The 20,565-nt window shown below is 44.2% G+C and overlaps 3 protein-coding genes across 3 annotated transcripts; all 3 read right to left on the bottom strand.

Moving 5' to 3' along the window:
* Nucleotides 1-4,864: 4,864 nt before the first annotated feature.
* LOC123408033 (protein SRG1-like) lies at nt 4,865-6,511 on the bottom strand. The gene is made up of 4 exons (XM_045101252.1): nt 6,302-6,511; nt 6,006-6,194; nt 5,530-5,892; nt 4,865-5,282 (listed from the first exon to the last, which is right to left on the bottom strand). Exons 1-4 carry the CDS (start codon nt 6,509-6,511, stop codon nt 5,040-5,042), a joined length of 1,005 nt encoding a protein of 334 aa, XP_044957187.1. The 3' UTR covers nt 4,865-5,039.
* A 5,008-nt stretch (nt 6,512-11,519) lies between these two features.
* LOC123409232 (formimidoyltransferase-cyclodeaminase) lies at nt 11,520-12,903 on the bottom strand. Its single transcript, XM_045102188.1, has 2 exons — nt 12,242-12,903; nt 11,520-12,136 (listed from the first exon to the last, which is right to left on the bottom strand). Exons 1-2 carry the CDS (start codon nt 12,642-12,644, stop codon nt 11,610-11,612), a joined length of 930 nt encoding a protein of 309 aa, XP_044958123.1. The 5' UTR covers nt 12,645-12,903; the 3' UTR covers nt 11,520-11,609.
* An 86-nt stretch (nt 12,904-12,989) lies between these two features.
* On the bottom strand, nt 12,990-18,431 carry LOC123409231 (chaperone protein dnaJ GFA2, mitochondrial). The gene is made up of 17 exons (XM_045102187.1): nt 18,205-18,431; nt 18,034-18,117; nt 17,854-17,945; nt 17,134-17,217; nt 17,004-17,042; nt 16,594-16,722; nt 16,197-16,247; nt 16,032-16,119; nt 15,857-15,921; nt 15,682-15,756; nt 14,949-15,021; nt 14,769-14,860; nt 14,611-14,682; nt 14,187-14,243; nt 14,056-14,104; nt 13,531-13,597; nt 12,990-13,457 (listed from the first exon to the last, which is right to left on the bottom strand). The coding sequence occupies exons 1-17, from the start codon at nt 18,317-18,319 to the stop codon at nt 13,355-13,357; spliced, it is 1,335 nt and encodes a 444-aa protein (XP_044958122.1). The 5' UTR covers nt 18,320-18,431; the 3' UTR covers nt 12,990-13,354.
* Nucleotides 18,432-20,565: the final 2,134 nt, after the last annotated feature.

Raw genomic sequence — 20,565 nt, 5'->3', positions numbered from 1 at the left:
GGCCGAGGCCAGGAGGGGCGCCAGCGCCAGTGCCAACTGTTTCGGCCGCTGTGGGGAAGTAGGCTCCCACGCCGGCCCAAGTAGGAAAGTAGGCTCACAGGCCGGCCCAAGTAGGCCCCTGTTGATTATTTTTAATAGTTTTTCTCTGCCTATACTTTTAGGCACATTTAAAACTTTGTTTCTAAGCATTTTTCTATGAAACTATGTTTAGAAAAATAGAAATTAAAAATGTTCAAACTTTCTGTAATTTTATACAGAATTGCAACATTATTTTTATGAAAAGAAAAATAAAAAGTTCTGAAAATAAAAGAAAGATTTTCAGAAAAAGAAAAGTTCATGAATTTTATAAAAGGGATTATAAAGTTCATGAATTTTTAATTATGACAGAATATTTTTCTGTAATAGTAACATGATTTTTCTGCAAAGAAAAATAAAAGGTTCTGAAAATAAAAGAAAGATTTTTTCAGAAAGAGAAAAGTTCATGGATTTTATAAAAGGAAATTAAAGTTCATGAATTTTTATTTTTAACAGAATATTTTTTGTAAAGGTGCATGAATTTTCATATTCACGTTTTTTCACTGCAAAGTAAATGTTTAATCCTCCAATTAAATTGGAACCAACGGGAAAATTTAATTGGAAGAACTGTTATTAGCAATGTTTTTTTCCTTGTGGGTGAAATAAGATTCCAATAATTTCCGCCATGACAAAAGAAAAATGTTTGTTTTAAAGTTAAATATGGTATTGTTATTTTCTGACCAACGTTGATGATAACAATACTATAATTGTATGAGTCATCTTATGTTTAAAGCTTAAATCTCTGATAAATTTTGTATCAAAGTAATCAATTTTCAGAGCACAGATAGAGAAATGCACATTTCTATTTCTGCTGCAATATGGTTAATGATGATGATTATTTCTTAGCAAAGTTGTTCAATAAGAATACTATCATCACATTGTTTATGAGTTATATGCATTATTTCCATTTCTGCCCAACGGTGATATGGAATTAATGTAGAAGGATGATGTTTTATTCTAATTCTGCCACCACGGTGATTTAGAATATTCCAGAAAGTTTTAAAAGGTTTAATGTGCATGATTTTAATCAGACCAACGTAGGGTTATTTTTATGCTCATTACCGTTGTTTATTGACTAAGTTTTCTCAGACTAAAAGTTATTCAAGCTTTCACTCATGAAAGCGAATGTCTGGGTACTAGTGACCCGAAAGATGGAAAAGAAAGGTCATAACTTGAGGGAATAAATTCTCTCTAAAGAATGGTTTCACAAGAAAAGAACTCTTGGATATTAATTCAAGAAAAGAAAAGAGATATATCATTCAGAGTCTTGGTTGACGAATGTCTTTCATGTACTCTCTATGAAGAAGTCTTCCTTTTCAGTCAACATGATTGAGATACATGCATGCTTAATTTGACCAACGTCGGATCAAGCATGTGTGTCAAAGATAATTCAGATTTATTTTTGAATTTGATGCAGTCAAAAGAGCCAATTATGGAATTTATGTCCCTTACAGGGAATTACCCGCATGGCGGGAAAAGTCTGGGAAAAATGGCTGCATAACCGGGTAATATTGACATTGTATTATGTCAACAATCCGTGTATGGCAGGAGAAATTTTGGCAAAGGCCTTATCCTGTATGACAGGAAAAAGTTATGATGACTCATGTGTGGTTAATGTGTCCCACTATGGGAGGAAAGTATGGAGTAGCTATTAAGCTTTCCTAGTATCGACCATACACCTTATGTGTAACGGTCATTATGCAATCATTAAATCCAGAGAGGATAAAAGTAAGAGACGAACCTAAAAAAAAGAATGATATGCAAGTGTGACTTGCAAAAGTGACAATTATAAAGAACTCTGTTGAGTTTGTGAAATGAAATGAGGAAAAAATACTCCCATACTAGTTAACATATAACTTCATTTTGCATGAAGTGATAAGATGAATGAGCTAGATAATCGAAGTTTCCTCAATTCACAAGAGCTATGAATGGGTTTCGAAATTGTGGCAGAAAAGTTCTTGCCACATTTCGAGGGGGAGAAAGAGACATGAAATACATTGTAGTGTATTTCATGACTCCTCTGTACTTTAGATGATATGATGCACATTATGCATCTAAAGTGGTCCATTAATGAAGAATGTGATTGTCAAGGGGAGTACGACAGTCATTAGAATACCGTCATTATCATACCCTTAAAGAAAAGAAACAGTTTCATTTCCGGATCTTTTATAGTTTCGAAAGCATACTAAGGAATACAACAATCGTGCTTAAAGTGCCATAAAGAAGAAAGTTTAAAGATACGCCATTTCTTTAGTGAAGATGGAGTAATCTGGGGGAGCATGTTGTATGACCTATACAACACCTGTTGTTAGCTCTACAAGGGATCTTGTGACACAGGTCCCTGTAAAACCTATTGCCTTTTGGAAATGGGTGACTATAGATTTAATTTGCCTCTTGGCAATGACAGAGCAACGACAACCCAATATGAAAGAAGTGTCAGTACCTGAGATTTTGATGGTCTCTAGGAATGTGAAAAACAGATACTTGTGACTACTATAAAGTCTATCTTAGTGAAATTCCATCATTTGAATTTCACTAACATAGACTTTATGAAGGGTCTACAAGGCAAATGTGACTCCAAAGGAAATATGTAAAGGTGTAAAACATGACTTAAATCGAAAGATTTTGTGCAAAGAAAATAAGAGGACAATTGCATTCATGCAAAGTTATAGAATGGGAAATTCGTTTCCCAATTCCTGTGCATGTGGATGACGTCCTACTTGCTAGTGGTGATGTCAATTCTAGTGCAGGAGGAGAGAAGAAGTTCTTGTCCTCAAAGATCAAAATAATAAAAGGGGGTATTAGGAATGTCGCATGGACATGCTAAGAGAGATCTCTAAAGTATTCATACGAGAAAACCTATGCATGTTCTTATAGTCAAGGGTAATGAACTGGAAACTATGGTGTTTCAAAAGTTAATAAGAAAAGATTGTAAACAAATATGGTACCATATGCTTCAGTTGTTGGAAGCTCAAGATATTACCCTGACACTGTTCACATATATATCCGGGTTGTTTTGGCAATGTCCAGTCCATAGATAAATCAATGAAATGGAATCAAAGATATTGGCCTCATGCTGAAAGAAATAAGTACTCTCAAAAGATTGTGAGTACAAAGGCAGGACTTGTGAAATGTATAGCGAAATCCACAATTGTCGCTAACTTTCATACTCGGAATTTTCTGTGGAAAATCTCCAAATGAGTGAAACGATTGTCATCAATGTGATGCAATGATATGTTATAGCTTGATATGAGGCTGAGGGACAGGCAAAATGGTTAAGGCTACCTGTACCCGGAGTTGATAATGGTTGACAACAACGATAACCATTTTAAGTTCTTTCGCTCCTGTCACAACGAGTCAAGTGTTGATGCCAAACACACTCACAAAGAGTTACGTGTTGTGAAGGAGAAAGTCCGGAATTGTGGAAAAAAAATGCTTGAAGCATAAAAGCAACAAACAAGTGTTTGCAGATCTGCTTATCAAAGGCTTACCGTCCAGTGTGTTCGGAGAACACATAGTCAACATGGGTTTTATGGTATAGTCTAAAATTTCCGGACAATAAAGGGTCCAAGGTTAAAGAATCTGTCTCAAAATAGAGAGGTACATTGTGGCTGTCTGATTCCATCGACAATTGAGCTGTGACGATGAAACATGCCCTATGTATTGATCTGTTGCGAAACGAGTAAAGTTAAAAGCATATGATGAGATCAAGGGGGAGAATGTTAGGTTGATCTCTCGTTCAATGGGCCCAACGCCCCATTGGAACCTTGACCCACGCCCTGATCGGGGGCGTCCAGCCCAAACAAGGCTAGTGGGCCCCTGTCGCGCAGTGCTATATAGAGGAGGTGGGGACCATGGCACATGACACGAGATTCGCTGCCGCCACTGGTCCCCCACTCTCAACCCTAATCCGATCTAGCGGGTAGCACTGAAGCGATGGGAAGTCCATCACCGCCGCTACCGCATCTATCTCTCTGCTTCCCCACCGTCGCCACTACGTCACGATGGACGCCGGTAATAATCTACTATTTCATACCGAACACATCTAGCCTAAGATCCACGGGATCTATCAGCAGCATCACAGCAAGCAACTAACGTTTCCTTTGAATTTTTCCTCAGATCAACAGCATGGAATTGCCATATTGCATGTGCTTATTTTGACTTGGTATGCTAGTTGAATCATTGTTGTTCTATACGTATTGAAATAGTAGAACTCCGTGTAGACAAGTAATATTGATCGGAGTTATTTCTTCGCCAAAATAGAGATCAAGATAAAACTTGTAATACTTGACTATGAGACAAGTATGGTCAAGTAAGCATTTGCGAGGTCCATCAAATTTGAAATATGGCAAATGACTCGCCAAGCCATGGATTAATTATTCGGTAATGAAAAAACAATGACCAGAAGAAAATTTACCTTCCCAAAGGATGGATGCATCTCTGGCCGCCATGCATCGATTTACCAGCAAATACTCCACACAATTGAACCCAAGCGGACGGCCAAATTGAAAATATACTACGTGGAGCGAACATCCATATTGCAAGAGACTCAAAGATGCGGCTCGGTAGTTTCATAAGGGGAAAAAACTTATTTTTCTAATCAGTCAATCAAGAGCGCTTTGGTTGTTGCAGGGTTTAGGTCACTACATGAGTCAATCTAGATGTCAGCTAATTAATTGGTTGGATCTGTTTCAACTCAACTATTGACCACTGAAGCACATATTTGTCATCTGCAACACATTAGTACTCACTCTGTAAAGAAATATAAGAACGTTTAGGTCACTACCGAGGGAGTAATATACAACTTTATTCTCTTATTAGCATGCAAAACATGCAAAAACATGAAATGACATGTGTTGTTGAACAAAGGGAGTACATAATACACGTGACATTTAGAAAAACACAATGCAAACATCGGTCATAATTTGATCACAATTTTTCATGACGCCCATGATACCACATAGTTATATCTGCAGTGTATCAATAACCATCGTTCCCTGAGAGAAATGTTCATACAGCCCGGTAATGTAGTCCTTGACCTTCACTTTCATGTACAATGCTGGTCTCTTCTCATTGATCAGCTGAGCCGATGGCTCGATTTCTCTCTCATGGTCAACAGAATAGTCTAGAGCCACCGATAGCCTCTCTTTCTTTGCATTTGTCACGACCCTATGCACAGGGCTTTTGAAGAAGCCGTTGCTCATTATCTATGGAACAAAACATTTAACTCGATCAGACCAAGACATTAGAAACTTTTGACAAAATGCTATTTTTATGCGAAAATCCCGGCATCTAACTTTGATTGTTGTGTTCTATTATAGAATATAGATATGGTACGAAAGACTATAAATTTGTTATACCATGAAAGTATTTTCGTGGAAAACTCAAATAGTAACGTTCTAACTTGATCAAACAAAATAGTACTACCTAGTTTATCTCTTATAAAAAACGCACCTCAGTCTGATCTCCTATAATGACCAGCAGTGTGTGAGGTACGATCGGTACATCCCACCACACCCCATCTCTTAGAACTTGCAGGCCACCGACGCTGTCATCGACCATGAGAATTGTAAGAACGGTTCCATCACACTGAGGCTTGAGACCAAATACTAGCTCTGGTTTTGGACACTCTGGGTAGTAGCTGCATCTCACGTTTGTTTCAGCCTTCTCCCCAAGCTGGTCCACAAAATAGTCATCATCGTCAAGCTGCAGCAGCTTCGCCATTACCCGGAGCAGATCGTCCTTCACTCCCCCACATTTTTTTGTGAACTCGTGCAGAATATCCCTGCAAAGACAACAATATATGAGCCTTTGATGCTTAAACCCAAAGACAAGAAATTTGGGTGGTGATATCTCTGATCAGTAGGTAACCTAAAGTTTTCTGGATGTGTTGGCCAGAGGGCAATGTTTCGCTCGTTCTCAGGCTCCACCTTGAGGTAGAGGCGGTCAGACCAGTCCAGAATCTGGTCCGGCGACCTCACCCGGTCATTGCCGTACCCCTCAAACTGGAACTGCTCACCGCCGATTAGGTTGGTGTACTTATTCTTATCTTCAAGAGGCCGCTTGAAAAACTCCCTCATGCCGTCCATCATGGTAGTTTCTACACCATGGTTACTGAGCTGCATGCATGCACATACATATAAGCAAGATGAATATGAACGCTTGATCTTGTACCAAAATGTTTGAGTACTACCAAGTGCCGTATGCTGATGTGATTGTTACTTACCAGAAAGAGGCCCCATGACTCGAGCGCTGCTCGAAGCTTCGATGCCTCATCGGTGGCTGCACCTTCCTTGGTGAAAAGGCGGCAGAGGTCAATGACAGGGATAGGTGCTGTGATGGCTGTGGAGAGCTGCTGGTCATGGTGCCCACGCACCACGTACTGGGCTGGCACCTCGGGCTTGCCGAGGACGTTGGCAAGCTCCTGCACCGTCATTGCTCTCGCTTCTCCCATGCTTCCCATAGTTGCACTTGCACGACCTTCACGTATACTTTACCGGCCTTATAGTAAGAGGGAGTACCAGACAGAAGAATCTGAAATGTATTCTGCTTCCACTTTTAAAATCAAATTGATACTGCAAATCAGACAAGAGGGTAAATAGGTATGGTCTGCACAATTGCAAGGCAACATTAAATCTCATGCATTTTCTCGGGTAGCTCAAGCATATGAAGCTTAGATCGGTGGAACGGCCAAACCAAATTACCTTCAATCAGTTGCAGAGATCAGAGATGGATCTTTGATCAATTCCTCGGGTCAGTGTACTTATTGTTCTAGACAATAAGTAATGCAACTTAGCTGTGGATGTATCAGAGGATGGGGCTTCGTTTTTATAAACCATTGGAGTAACAAGGAACACCTCTAAAAAATTTAAGATATGACAAAAGACTTGGCCGTCCAGCCATGGATTAATTATTGGGTAATAAAAGATTACCACCCACAGAAAATCTATTCTTCCCCAGGCACATGCTCTTCACATAGGATTGATGCATCTGCTCTCCATGCATCTATATACCAGCAAATAGTTCACATTTTAGCTAACCCAAGTGGATGGCCAACTTGAGACATAACACGTATGAACTTTGAGGTAAAAATAATTAAAATATGACAAATGACTTAATTGCCGCCTAGCCATGGATTAACTATGCAGTCAATTGAAAACTACCGCCAAAAGGAAATCTACCCTTCCATAAGAATCGATGTATCTGGTCGCTATGCATGAATCAACCAGCAAATACTCACCACTTAAACCCAAGTGGACAGGCAACTTGCAAATATACAGTGTATATACTAACAACAATATTGCAAGAGACCCAAGGACACGACGCGAGAGTTTCGTGAGTGAAAACTTAATTTCGTATGAACACTTGCTCTGGACGCCAACGTGGAATGAATTCTTCTAATGAGTCAGTCAAGAGCGTTTGGTTGCTGCAGGGGTCGGTCTTAGATTCCTGCAGCTAGCTGGCTTAATTAGATCCGTTCCACTTTAACTGATGACAACTGAAGCACATGACCAGCTTGTAAGTCAATTTGAAACCATAATGCGTCGTCATCAAGGACGTGGTCAGTGCTAATTACGATTACGTCAGCAGCTGAAGCATACGCTGGTGTTAAGTCAAGAGTTAAATTTTATTTGAAGATGGTGAGTTTTGTTGGAAATTTATAGATTGTGGTCTACCGGCTACTCGTCGGTCGTGGTGTGGTTCACATTTCGCATATCTTAGGCTAGGGATAGGGATTTTCTTATACTGTCTTTTCAAAGGGTCCAACTCTTATACAGATAAGATTCCTAGTCTTTCCAACTAGTTTATCGGAATAGACTTTAGATCAAATTACCAACCACGATCATATTTGACTGTTAACGAATTCTATACATGTATGTCCTCCGAGCACATGCTTGTGAGCAACGCATCATAATAAAGTGTAAATTCCTCTAATTATGTAGATCAATATTAGGGTTATAATCTAACTATACGATCTAGCTCCTTTTGATTATCACTGTACCGGATAGTCTTTTCAATATAAATAGTATATTGTATTTCAGTGATAATCGACCAACTTCCTTAAGCATATAACTTAAGCATGTTTCAACAAGTGATAATTCCATGATAATCATGTAAAATAATTCCATGTACAAATACATGTATAATTCCATAATGAGATATTTCGAATATTAACAATTCCTATTAATTTGAATATAGTTACAGGACACATAATTCCAACAAGTTTGAGCATGTTGCCGCATTGGTCGACCTGTGGTAGACGACGACACGTTCATCGGTTTGGTATATGATGATGGGTTCAAACGGGGGTAACAGGCTGGGGATGGTGTCGGCGCCCGATTTATGACGAACTCCGGAGTAAGGGAATTTCTAGCCCTTCAACTAAAACTTAACTCATTATGTCATCTCACTAAACACAAGTCCCTAAACATAACTCCTAATAAAACATCATTTCTCCTATCGTTTTGTATAATAAACCTCATTTCAACCATATTTGCACAACATATTAACTTAAACCTTGATATTTCTAATGCACATATTTCAACAAAATTTCAAATTCATTGTTTCAAATTAAACAAAATGTAAATTCAAAGACAATGTATGGTCCAAATGAAACATGATTAAGGCGTGATGAAGTATTACCCATGAGGTTCCCACTATGTTCAACAAGATCATATTTGAGTTGGTCATGACCTTGACCATTCTGGAGTTTTTGATGTGCTTTGAGGAATCTTGATGATGACGCGTGGCATTTACTCAACTGTTGTATGCAACATCTTATGATCTATTGCAGGTTTTCCTAAGGTACACAAGTTCACTAGGTTTGAAAGATCTTAAGCTGATTAAGATTTCGAAGGCCTACAATTAAGTTGGTGGAGTGATAATGTAATATGTCTCTCTGGTGAACCTAGAGACTTGTTATGCTCAGTTTGGTGGTTGCTAAGCTCATTGTGGTTGTGTGATACACCTCTAGAAACATGTGTACATCTCCTCTTGTGGCACTAATTAATTTTGGTTGTGTGGCAAACATATGTGTACTCCTTTAGTGGAAAAACCTCCTTATGTATGGTCATTATATGTTTATCAAATGAAGTATTATATGTTTATCAAATAAATTTTAAGGTTTCCGAATGTTTACCAAATGAAGTTTAAGGTTTTCGATGAGGCTTATGTTATGATTGAAGTGCATGTACAAATTGTGTGATGTCCTGATTGCCTACACATATGTAATGGATGGATATTGGTGAGTGAAATCGTGTTGGCATAATATCTGTCAGGTAAACATGCTCGTGCAGGCAGTTGAACTGTCGGTAATTGTAGCTTCACATGCCTCGACTAATCTGTCGGGGGGGGGGGGGGAGACTGATGGCAAATACATGGGCTAGGGCAAACAAACTGTCGGGAAAAGTTTATCTGCCGGTACAAGTATTCCCCGACAGCCGTTATCATGGCAGTTCTATCTGCCGGGAGAATCACTGTCCCGACAGTTTATCTGCCCTTTAAAGAGTCTTCTCCCGGTAGTTTTTTTGTCCTTACATCAGTGTTGTGGTGTACTGTCCCCCAGCCTTCTTTCGATACTCGTTGGTCTTTTTTTGGTCCAAAAAAATCGCCAAAAAGTTTTAGGTCAATTGAACTTCGTTTGGTATTGAAAACCTGAAAAGTGAAAAACATGCACAAAACAACAACTCATATTGGGCACTGGGTCAGTAGGTTAGTGCTCAAAAATAATATAAATTGGTAAAGAGATAGTCAAAAGTATCCTAGAATTATAAAATATGAGCATGGAATAAAAAAAATTATAAATACGTTGAAGATGTATCAGCCGGTAACTACCTTCGGCTTGACGTTGAAAACCTTCAACCACAAGTCGAATTGGGGTTGGACTCTCAAAAAGGTCTCGCAAACAATGATAAAGGCCAAAATATGCCAAAAACAGTTCGGGAGGAGATCATGGAAATCCAACCCGTAATAAAACATTAGGACCCGTACGAAGGGTAGAGAGGGAAGCCGAGGCCCCGAAGGAAGTGAGAGATGAACACCACTCTCTCACCTTCTTTAGGCGTGGGATGACCTGGCCCTTCTCCGGAGCACGATGAACAATGTTTGCCGACAAGTAGTCGGCATGCTTCAACTCCAAAATATCATTGTTTGTGACACATGAGCCCTCCCACTTGCCTTTCGAACCCGAGCCGGCCATGGCCGAATTGGAGAACGGGTTCGAAGCGATTAGGGTGTGGATGAAGCTTGGAAGCTTGGAGCTCTGAGGATTGGGAAGGCGATGGCGATGTGAGATCTAAGGATCGTGTGGAGTCTATGGTGATGGTTTCCTTTTTATAAGTCGTTGTAATACCAAGAGCCCCTCTGCCACACCGTGAACCTCATCACTTCCCGATAAATCACATAGTTATGCGCGCGTTGGATAGCCCAAATAATAAACCATATCCCCTAAAAAGAGGGGCATGATCTCCATATTGATGGAAAGTGCCAATAAAAAGACCGCCTCGAATCGTGGATCGAGTTTTTCTTAACTGGCCAGTGGTTATGACCGGTCGCGACCTTTCACCCTTCGTAACTTGTCAGTGCTAATTACGATTACGTGAGCAGCTAAAGCATACGTTGGTGTTAAGTCATGAGTTCCTACCAGATAACTCATTGAGATGGTATTTGGCTTTCCTGAAGGGTGAAAAAACACGAGGCCGACAAGCATAGCCTGTTTCTCGTAGGTAGAACTTGTCATTGCTAGAATTATCCTTGCTTCGTTAGAATTATGGATACGGCTAGCGAGCGTGAGGACGCTCGTTCGCGTGGGCCAGCACACTTTCAAAAAAGAGAGGAGCTCCACGTGCCCTCGAGGACACTAGACATCCATACTAAGCAATTTCAAAGTCTTTGTGGACAAATGAGACTCAACCGTGGGCGACTGACGAACAACAATAAACAATTGAGCAGACGTGATAGACAAATTGGGATAATGTTAGCAAAATTTCATCGGTACAAATAGACTAGTGAAGTTAATTGCATGTAGCACTAAAAACGTCTCATGTTTTGTGTGATTTTATCGTTTTTACATAAACAAATCTAACAGGCAGGTCTACTTGGTTAAGAGGGAGTTGCTTCCCTATAGCACTGAAGTTGCCTTCGTTGGACGCAAATTTGCCCCAAAAAAGTTTAACAAAACATATCCATATAGAATCTATTTTGAAGCATTCGTCGCGAAAACCCAACCGTGAAAACAGATCTCAATTTTGACACTAGATTCAAAAGATAAAAGAAAAATTAAATGAAAGAAAGTAATTATTGTGTTAGAGGAAAGAACTAGTCACCTGCGTTTTTTTTTTTAGTTGTTCAGGTCACACGCGGGTTTGCTCCTTTCTCTTTATTTTTTTTGATTTTTTTTGTGGCTAGCTACATGCGCTCGCCATAACTAAAAGGTACAGCTGTACTTATTAACATTTGGATAGAATTATATTTCAACAGACGCGAAATCCATAATGCCACTCTGCTAAAAAAAAAGGAAGGGGGAATGAAATCAATCAAGCTTCAGCCTGAGCTGACTTCTCGATGTAGAGCTGGACGATCTTCTCCCGGGAGAAATCCGTGAAGTACCCCTCCCCGACAGCGAGGCCTTCCTCCCCGGCGAGCCGCTCCACCATGCCCTGCACCTCCTCGGCGCCCACGGCCCCCGGGTCGAGCAGGTTGCACGCGACCTCGGCGCCGCCGTCCCCGTGCGCGAGCCCCATCGCCTGCACGGACCGGAGCCCGCCGCCGCGCTCGCTGACCCGGCGCGCGACCCGCCGCACGGCCTCCACGTCGGCGGTGCGCACCGGCACGTTGTAGTTGTCCACCCACGCCGTCGCCCCCAGCACCAGCACGCCCTTGGACGCCGACGCCGCGTCCGGGCCGGCGTCTGGCGCGACGGCGAGGGCCGTCGCGTCGGCGGTCACGGGGAGCGGCCCGCGCCACTCGGCGTCGCTCTGGGGCCTGAAGTAGCCGAGCTGCCTCCTGATGGCCGCCAGCGTCCGGCCCTCCCGGTGCGCCGCGCCGTACAGGTACGTCGGCACTGCCACCGACGCCGTCGTCGCAAGAAACGAATCTGAGCGGACGGACTACGGAGCGGCGGGCAAGGGGGGAAGAAGAAGAACAAGAAACGGAGGAGAGTGGTCACCTTGGAGGCCGTCCCCGATGTCGGCGGCCACGGCGGCGGCGAGCGAGGCGACGTCGCGGAGGGCGGCCCCGGCGAGGGGGTGGAAGCAGACGTGGTCGACGGCGCCGAGCCGCGGGTGCGCGCCGGCGTGGGCAGCGAGGTCGATGGCGCCGAGCGCGGCCTCGACCATGCCGAACACGGCGCGGTGCAGCGGCCACGTCGCCGGCGCGGCTGGCGCGACAGGGTCGGGGAGGCGGGAGACGAGCGTGTAGCCCACCCGGTTGTAGGAGTCGTCGACAAAGGTGTTGACGAGGGCGACGGCGGGGTGGTGCCGGCGCGCCGCCTGCTCGACGGCGCGGAGGGCCGCCGCGCTCCGGCCCTCGGAGACGTAGAGCTTGCAGCACGCCAGCATCGGCCTCAGCATCCTCCTCCTCCTCTACGCATCCAGATGCAACCACCAACCAAAAGGGAAACGGGAATTATTCTCGTGCAAGGAGGAGAAGATGAGGCTGTGGACAAGCGTCCATCGTCCCAGCCACAGAATAGCTTCTTCATCCTTGGTTCATTTGTTCTCAAAATTGCTCAAATGTTGCCGGTGAATTACAACAGCATGCAGTTAAAGAGCATTAATATCCATGAAAATGCAGCTAACAAAAAATGATTTTATAAGCAAGTTCCAAAAGAACAGAGCCACAAGGCTGAATACCAGCATTTGCGTTCCGCCGAGCAAACACTGTCCCAAATCCAAACTCTCAAAACCAGTGAGAACTGAGCTAAGCAAAATTGTTTCCAATGTCAAAACCTTCGGAGCAGCGACATGAATAGACAGTGTCACAATGAGTTCAGTGTGTCTCTAAAACATGACAAGATCAAGATCAATTATACAATACAAGATGCCCCCAACCGTCATGCCTCACTCTTGGGAGAAGAGTACATGCGGGGCGGCAGCGTGTAGCATTATTCCACAGCTACAAAAACTCGAAACCAGGATCTATGTGTTGCCATGCGAATTCCATGCAACCTAACTATGTAACTTAAACCTGTGAATTCCAGGCAGCATCCTACTCTATCTTGTGGTGTGTGATGAGCTAAACCCGCCCATGAAATGCTGGGCAGCTTGGCTCCTAAGACCGGCTATCCCGATGCGCCAGCTGCCTTTTCCGCGTCCTTGTCGTCCTCGCCCTTCTCTTCCTTCTCGAATTCCTCGAGAAGCATGCGCTGTTTCTGTGTCAAATTCCTGCATGAAATATGTGTGAGAACTACCTGTGGCGGCACAGGGGCGTTGTACAGACGTTTTGCAGGGAACTTACACAGGAATTTTGACATTGAAATGGACGTATTGGTCTCCATATGAATATGAGTTTCTTGTCTTGATTCCTGCAGGCAAAAGGGAATGCATTAGTTATTCCGTTTTCCTATAATCATTATTAGTATCTGATGCCATACATAAATCATTTATGTAGCAGTTCAAGCTGAATGTTCACCTAGATGCTAGTTAAAAACGAAATCCTGGCATTTTCTTTCAGATCTTACTCTTGCCAATCTAATACAGGAAGGCAAAAAAGGAGACAATTTTGCAGGCGCTACAAGCTTTGTCTCTTCGTTGCTTATTCATATCTTTATTGCTTCACTTGAAGACTTAAATCGAGATACAGTTGGCAAACCTACTTTTCAGTTCTTCCGAAGAAAAAATTAGATCTTAGCAACTAGTACTAGTTATACCTAGCAAACAAAAGATGTACTTTAACATAAAAGCACCAACAATAAACTATGTCACTGTATGCACCTAAGATAAAATGAATCACGAGCAAAAGATACAGTCCACTGCAATTTACCTTTTCCTCTCAGAACAACCTTCTGACCAGGTTGAGTACCAGGCTTAACCTACAACAAGAGGGTACATGAGTTTGCCACTTACAAAACAACTAAAACCTTGCACAATTAAGATAGACCTTTTTGGGCATACCTTTAGAACAACATCTCCCGCGAGAGTTGGTACTTGAACAGTACCTCCCAGAATTGCCTACAGAATGACATGAATTAATGCCTCATGAGAACAATTATACAACCTCGCATTTCAAGTGCCACTGCAATGTCAGAAGTGACTTGGCACAGAACTACTCTTAACATGAGCTGATGTGATTAATGCAAGGAAGGATTGGTACTTTGTCTCATTGAAAGGTCAAGCATTAGTATCCTATAAGATCAAATTCAGCAAACACTATCAGGAATCATATTCCTATCAATCAGTGGCTTAGAACACAGTTTTCATGCTAGCGCACAGAGGTACAATTTCGAAAAAGGGAGATTATTTTTAGGATTTTCCTTTAACTGTGTCATGACAAATAAAAATGGCATACCACACAGAGACTGGAACATGCAACAATTACCTGAGTCACATTTAAGACAGCATCTACATGGATATCACCTTTCTCTCTTCGGAATACTGGATCCTCACGAACCTGGAACAAGAATAGCATCACAATGGTCAACTCCCATCTTCAGCCATCAGCTAACAACAGAAATACCAAACGAGAAGACGACTGACCTTAATGGCTACATAAAGGTCACCAGGACGAAGACCGTCTGGATCTGCTTGACCTGATCTAAGCACTTTCATGACATCCTCATCATCCGTACCTGCACATGCAGAATAATGTCCAAAGACATTTAGTAAACGCGGAAGAACATCACGTGATTACAAGCAATGTACAAACTTGAAGCTTACCAGGCGCTATATCAATAGAGACTGTTTTTATTCCTGGCACAACCTTCTTCCCCCTGCATGACTTGCAGAAATCCTAACAACATAGAGCATGGTAATCTTAAGCTCACATCAAGTAATTAGAAATATACATCGTGCATAATGTACATTGCAGACAAATATGCGAAGACAAAGGGCTTCATAATCATCAGTCTTCAGTAAAGTGTGGGCTCAACAACCAGAAAATTCAAGGTATTTCGACTATTTATGTTTAGTCATTTGATTCATCATTGTTTGTTCAAAAATGAACTAAGGCGTCGCCTCGCCTCGCACTTTAAGCGCCTAGGCGTTGAGCCCCCCCCCCCCCCCCCCCAACGCCTTAAAACGCATGGGCGCCTTAAAAAGTTTGGTCTTCACATCAACCAGTAATGAACGATAGGAAGCAACATTCACGTTAAACAGTACTGTATGATAGGAAGATGCGGATGTACACAGTCTCACACGACATTTGTAGGCACTAAAGAGTAAGCAGATATTTGTTCATTCCATTTATTCTGGTCATCTTGTTGGAAATAAATCAATACATATTAATAAGTACAAAGATATTTGTTCAAAATAAGAAGCTTCTCTAAAACCTTAACGAATGGTCAACTTTCCCAATGATTCATTGGAGGCTCTGTACAGCAAATGTGCTACATCAAAAAGCTGTTTTTACTTTATTGCAACTGATAGTTGCTATTACAAAGCGATATCTCACCTTTACAGTCTTGCCAGATCCACCACACTGCGAGCATGTTGATTGCATTCTGAAGGGACCAGTTTGCAGAATCATCTGCCAGCATTAGATGAAAAACAAAAACAAATAAGATACTAATTATATTGATCAAAGGTATCTTGATAACTAAATAGAATGTGCTGGAGGAAGAACTAACATATCCAGAACCCCTGCAAGCTAGACAAGTTTCGGGTTTGGTTCCCGCAGGTACACCAGCTCCATCTAAAAGAAGCATGACGTTATCAGAAAAGGGAAAATATAATTCAAAGACAACATTTAGTTACCAAAAAAATGCAGTTGGTAAATGGTAAAATACACGTGCATATACATACTGCAGGTTTCGCATGTTACTAAAGTCTGGAAGTTGATTGTCTTTTTGCATCCTTCAACTGCTTCCATAAATGATAACTCAAGCTTAACCTGCAAAAGGATTACATATAATTGCAATTCAAAGAGCAGAGCTATAACGGTCAAAGAAAATTAAATCTAGAAATAACCTTAACGTCCTGTCCACCAGATTCTCTATCTTTGAAGATGTTCCGAAGAAACTTCACAGAAAACAAAGACAGCAGATGTCAGATTAGGTATGCTAGATTCATGAGATTTCAATACATGAAGGAACAAAAACGTATAGAGAAATATTCCTATATGGTTGGCAAGCTAACTCGATGAGAGAGAGAAACCATCACAAGAGTATCAGCCATATAAGGGGCTGTCTAGTGTGTAATGATTAACACACAAATGCAGATGCTTAGCTCAAAGCAGTTCCGTAAACTGAAAATTGCGAAGATGAAAAGATTTTCCAGACGACACAACTTTTTCTGCTTAGTCGGGGAACTACATAATAATGCGAAAACAGTAGATGAGATTAATAACTCAGAACAGATGACATACATCATTCATTCCGCCAGTACGGCCAGCACCGCCACTGAAAATATCTTCAAAAGGATTTCCAAAACCGCCTTCGAATCCGCCAGGTCCACCACCGCCAGCAGCAGCCCTCTCATATTGATCAGGGCCAACCTGTAAAATCAGGCAAAGTTATCAATGTAGATTCCATGTTAGCATAAGATTCTGGCCAAGCTTTGCACACTAAAAGGTTTGTGTTTTAATTTTTAGACAGGTTGATGGCCGTTGCAAATAGTATAGGCAAACAAAAATTAGGCAATTAGTCAAGCGGTGTTTCCGTCTAACTAGCTTAATTTTCAAGCAATTAATTATTTGTACCTCATGAACATAAAGAAAAATAGCCATTGGCAGTCAAAGGATCATAGACGTGTATAATCTGATGGATTAAATTGTACCTGATCATAGACCGTTCTTTTTTCTTCATCCTTCAAAGTCTACAGAGAAAAAGCGAAAATGTGTGTATCAATACTATGCAAAGCTGTATATCTTGAAATTGAGCATCCACGCTGAACAAAAATGAAGTACCTCATAAGCTTTCTGAACCTCTTGAAACTTTCTTTCTGCATCGGCATCACCTTTATTTGTATCTGGATGGAGCTTCTTCGCAAGCTTTTAGGAGAAAGCAAGAGTAGAAAATAAAGATGGTGCGGTAAATAACAAATTGGATGCCATTGTAAGTATGAACTAGCTTACAGTGTGGCCCAAATGTAGGTGTGGCCTATAAAGAAAAAACAACTCTGTTGCTACAGAAATGATGTAATAACTGACGATTACTTTGTAGTTAAGTACCAAGGAGACTCGAGCCCCTCCACAAATACCAAACGTCCTAAGGCCCTTCACATCTGCAAACCTATATGCTTAAAGAGTCCATGTAATCATTATTTTCAGAAACATTTTTGGAAGAGTTTTTTCAAGTTGTTCAACAGAGACCTGAACAAGTTTTGACAACACAAAACTGAGAGACAATATTACCACCGATAACGGGTGGATGGTGATCTGATTTCTGCGCATAAAACGCATGATGAACTAATGACGGTGTGAACGATGATTTGGTTTCTACGCACGAGCTCATGCGACCACATTTAGCGCATAATGTGTGTGTGTTTATTTGGCCTGGAGCATCTACCAACTAAAATTACTAACCACAAGCAGCCTTCAAGTTCAGTCTTGAGAAGTTGCAGTTTGCAAGACAAGACAAAGATTACAATATATGAGTGTCCACACCCCAATTGTACCGAGCCATACCGCGTAATACGCCTTCTTGATCTCGCCCTGGCCGGCGTCCTTCTTGACGCCAAGCACGTCGTAGTAGTCCCTCGCCGCCACGGGCCTGGTCCCTGCACACACACGCAGACACAGAGCTCAGGGAAAGCTCACAAACGAGGACCGCAATCCTCCCAGTTTCCCGTCCCCCATGGCCCTCACCGTGGAAGAACCTGGCGTGTCCGCTCGGCGAGGAGAAGGGATGCCTCCAGGAGGGCGCCGCGCGGCCCGCGTCGCCCCACCTAGCTGCGCGCAGGAACCAAGGGTAGGTTAGTCGCGGGGAGGCCGGAGCGGCCGACGGGGCTCCGGGAAATCGGGAGAGGGCTGGCTCACCTCTGTGCGCGCGGGAGGCGTGGATGGAGGAGGAGCGCGAAGAGGCGGCGGGGGAGGAGGAGAGGGAGCGGCGGGCGAGGAGGAGCGCGAGGCGGGCGCCGCCGGAGAGCCGCATGGTCGTGGGGGCGAGGGAGGTCGGTCGGTGGCCGTCGGCGTCGGCGTCGGCGTCGCCGCCTCCTCGGGGTTAAGGCGGAGGGGGGAGGGGAGGGGAGGGGAACGAACGTTCTGGAATGCGCTGCTCGCTTCCTGGCCCGCATTCTTCTACCTCGCGGCCCGTTGGGCCTGCCGTGCTCTGCAAGCACGCGGAAGGCTGCCCAGGCCCGAAATAGTGGCCTCTTGTCCCCCGCGGCGACTATTTATCGCATTAGGCCTTGTTCGGTTCTATAGATTTTTAAGGGGATTGAAGGGGATTGGAAGGGATTAAATCCCACCTCAACCCCTTCAATCTCCTTCAATCTCCTTGTGGTGGGGATTAACCGAACAAGCCCTTAAGGACTTGGCGCAGGGTTTGGGGAGGTTTTTAAGGGATTATTCCCGAGGAGGCTAGAAACCCCATAATTTTTTGCATGTCTATTTGGTGAATAGGGTTTGTGATGAACAAACCCCTTCAATCTACTGAAATCCCAAGTATCGAGAGGGGGGGCTAGTGGAACTCGTGCAATGGGGATTCAAGAGGATTGGATGAAAGAGAGGGATTCATCAAATCCCCTAGAATCCCCACCTCCTTGAGGGCTTGAAAACCACTTATACCAAACAACACTTAAGCGATTTCACAAGGTGTCAGGCCGGACCAATTAATGCGCGAAGATTAAAAAAATCTCTACTATTAAAGGAGAATCTGCCGTCGTCGTGATGGTTCAACCAGGCCTCTCACCCCGTCGATCCCGTCCCACCTATCGATGCCTTCCCATGTACGATCCCTCCTCCCACCCACGGCTTTCTCCCATCCTCACCTTGAAAAAAGAAAAAAGAAAAAAAGACCCACGACCTTGAGCGCACGTCCCACACGCACGTCGGCCTCCTCATCTCGCGTACCCGTCGTTCCCGATCCCATCTCTTTCCCCGCTCCATCAAATTTTTTTCTGACTCTCGCTGATGCACCACGGTCACCTGATCCCGGCGATGGACGCGGCGCTGCAGCTGGCCGCCCATGCGCGCTCGCCAGCATCGTCGTCACGCCGACCTACGTCGCGCGCCTCCGCCCCGCGGCCGAGACGTCTGGCCTACCGGTGCGACTCGTGAAGCTCCCGCTCGACCTCGCCGGGACAGACGACGTCAGCCAGATCCCGCTGGACGAGGAGGCCGCCTACCTCCTCGCCGCGTCGTGCCTCCGAGACCCACTGGAGCGGCACCTCCGTGCCCACGCGTCGCCCGCGACGTGCATCGTGTCCACATCTGCCACCCGTGGATGGCGGGCCTCGCTGCCGGCCTCGGCGTCCCGTGGCTTAGTTTCCTCGGCATGTCTGCCTACTGCCTCATGTGCCTGCAGACGGAGCACCATGCGGCGGCCATGCACAACGCCTACGCCGCCATGGACCCCTACTGGCACCTCATGCCCGAGGAGCCGGTCGAGGTGAAGATGCCCACCGCCGCCCCCAGGTTCCTCCGGCTGCCTTCCTACGAGAAGCTGGCGTACGTCGTCGAGCGGGCATGCGTCGACGTCGACGTCGTCGTCCTGAACACCTTCCTTGAGCTGGAGCAGGGGACGGTGGTTGACTGCGTGGAGGTCAGGAACGTCGGTCCGGTGTCACTCTTCCACCGTCACGAGCATGCTGCGGCGCTTGCGGCGAGAGGGAACGCGCCCGCCCTTGACGCCGACGAGTGCATGCAATGGCTCGACGGCAAGGCGCCGTCCTCTGTCGTCTACGTGAGCTTCGGGAGCAGCATCGTGCACGCGGACCCGAAGCAGGTGGTGGAGATCGGGCTCGGCCTTTCCTACGTCAATGGTCTCCGCATGACCCTTGGATCGAGTACCCCTCACTACGATGACTGGGATCACGCCCCAAACGCCATCGCGGATCCGTTCGCGGTCGCCGATCTATTCGCTATGTCGACGGAAACCATCGCGCTCAACTTCAAGGAGAGGACGCCTGTCAAGGAGCGGACACTTCGGCGTCGGTTAGGAAGAGCAAGGTGCCAAGCTGGCAGTTGGATCTTCATCGCCAACAAGGCTGGTGACACCCAGCTGGATCTTCATCGCCAACAAGGGTAACCCTCTTCCTACTCTGAACAAGATCCCAAATAGCATGTTCGCACATGTACTCTGCACACCTGAACTCGACGTGTTTTGTCTTGATGCTTCTCAAGCTGAGCTGGACTAGATCATAAACTCTATGTGTAGTAGAAGTACTCGATGAGCTG

This window comes from Hordeum vulgare, chromosome 7H (assembly GCF_904849725.1).
Source record: "Hordeum vulgare subsp. vulgare chromosome 7H, MorexV3_pseudomolecules_assembly, whole genome shotgun sequence".
Classification (NCBI taxonomy): domain Eukaryota; kingdom Viridiplantae; phylum Streptophyta; class Magnoliopsida; order Poales; family Poaceae; genus Hordeum; species Hordeum vulgare.
Note: the sequence above shows the minus strand (reverse complement) of the source record. Positions and strands in the feature narration are given on the sequence as shown.

Bases quoted from the DNA above. Each gene is read 5' to 3' on its own strand.
- LOC123408033 (XM_045101252.1), bottom strand. From the start codon at position 6,511: ATGACGGTGCAGGAGCTTGCCAACGTCCTCGGCAAGCCCGAGGTGCCA. The intron at 6,195-6,301 runs GTAAGTAACAAT...GCATGCATGCAG, and splicing joins AGTCATGGGGCCTCTTTCTG to CTCAGTAACCATGGTGTAGA. The intron at 5,893-6,005 runs GTGGAGCCTGAG...TTTGGGTTTAAG, and splicing joins CTGACCGCCTCTACCTCAAG to CATCAAAGGCTCATATATTG.
- LOC123409231 (XM_045102187.1), bottom strand. From the start codon at position 18,319: ATGCGGCTCTCCGGCGGCGCCCGCCTCGCGCTCCTCCTCGCCCGCCGC. The intron at 16,120-16,196 runs GTTATTTCTAGA...ATCCTTTTGCAG, and splicing joins CTGGTGGACAGGACGTTAAG to GTTAAGCTTGAGTTATCATT. The intron at 15,757-15,856 runs GTTAGTTCTTCC...TAATGCTGGCAG, and splicing joins CTTGCAGGGGTTCTGGATAT to ATGATTCTGCAAACTGGTCC.
- LOC123409232 (XM_045102188.1), bottom strand. From the start codon at position 12,644: ATGCTGAGGCCGATGCTGGCGTGCTGCAAGCTCTACGTCTCCGAGGGC. The intron at 12,137-12,241 runs GTGACCACTCTC...CGTCGGTGGCAG, and splicing joins CATCGGGGACGGCCTCCAAG to TGCCGACGTACCTGTACGGC.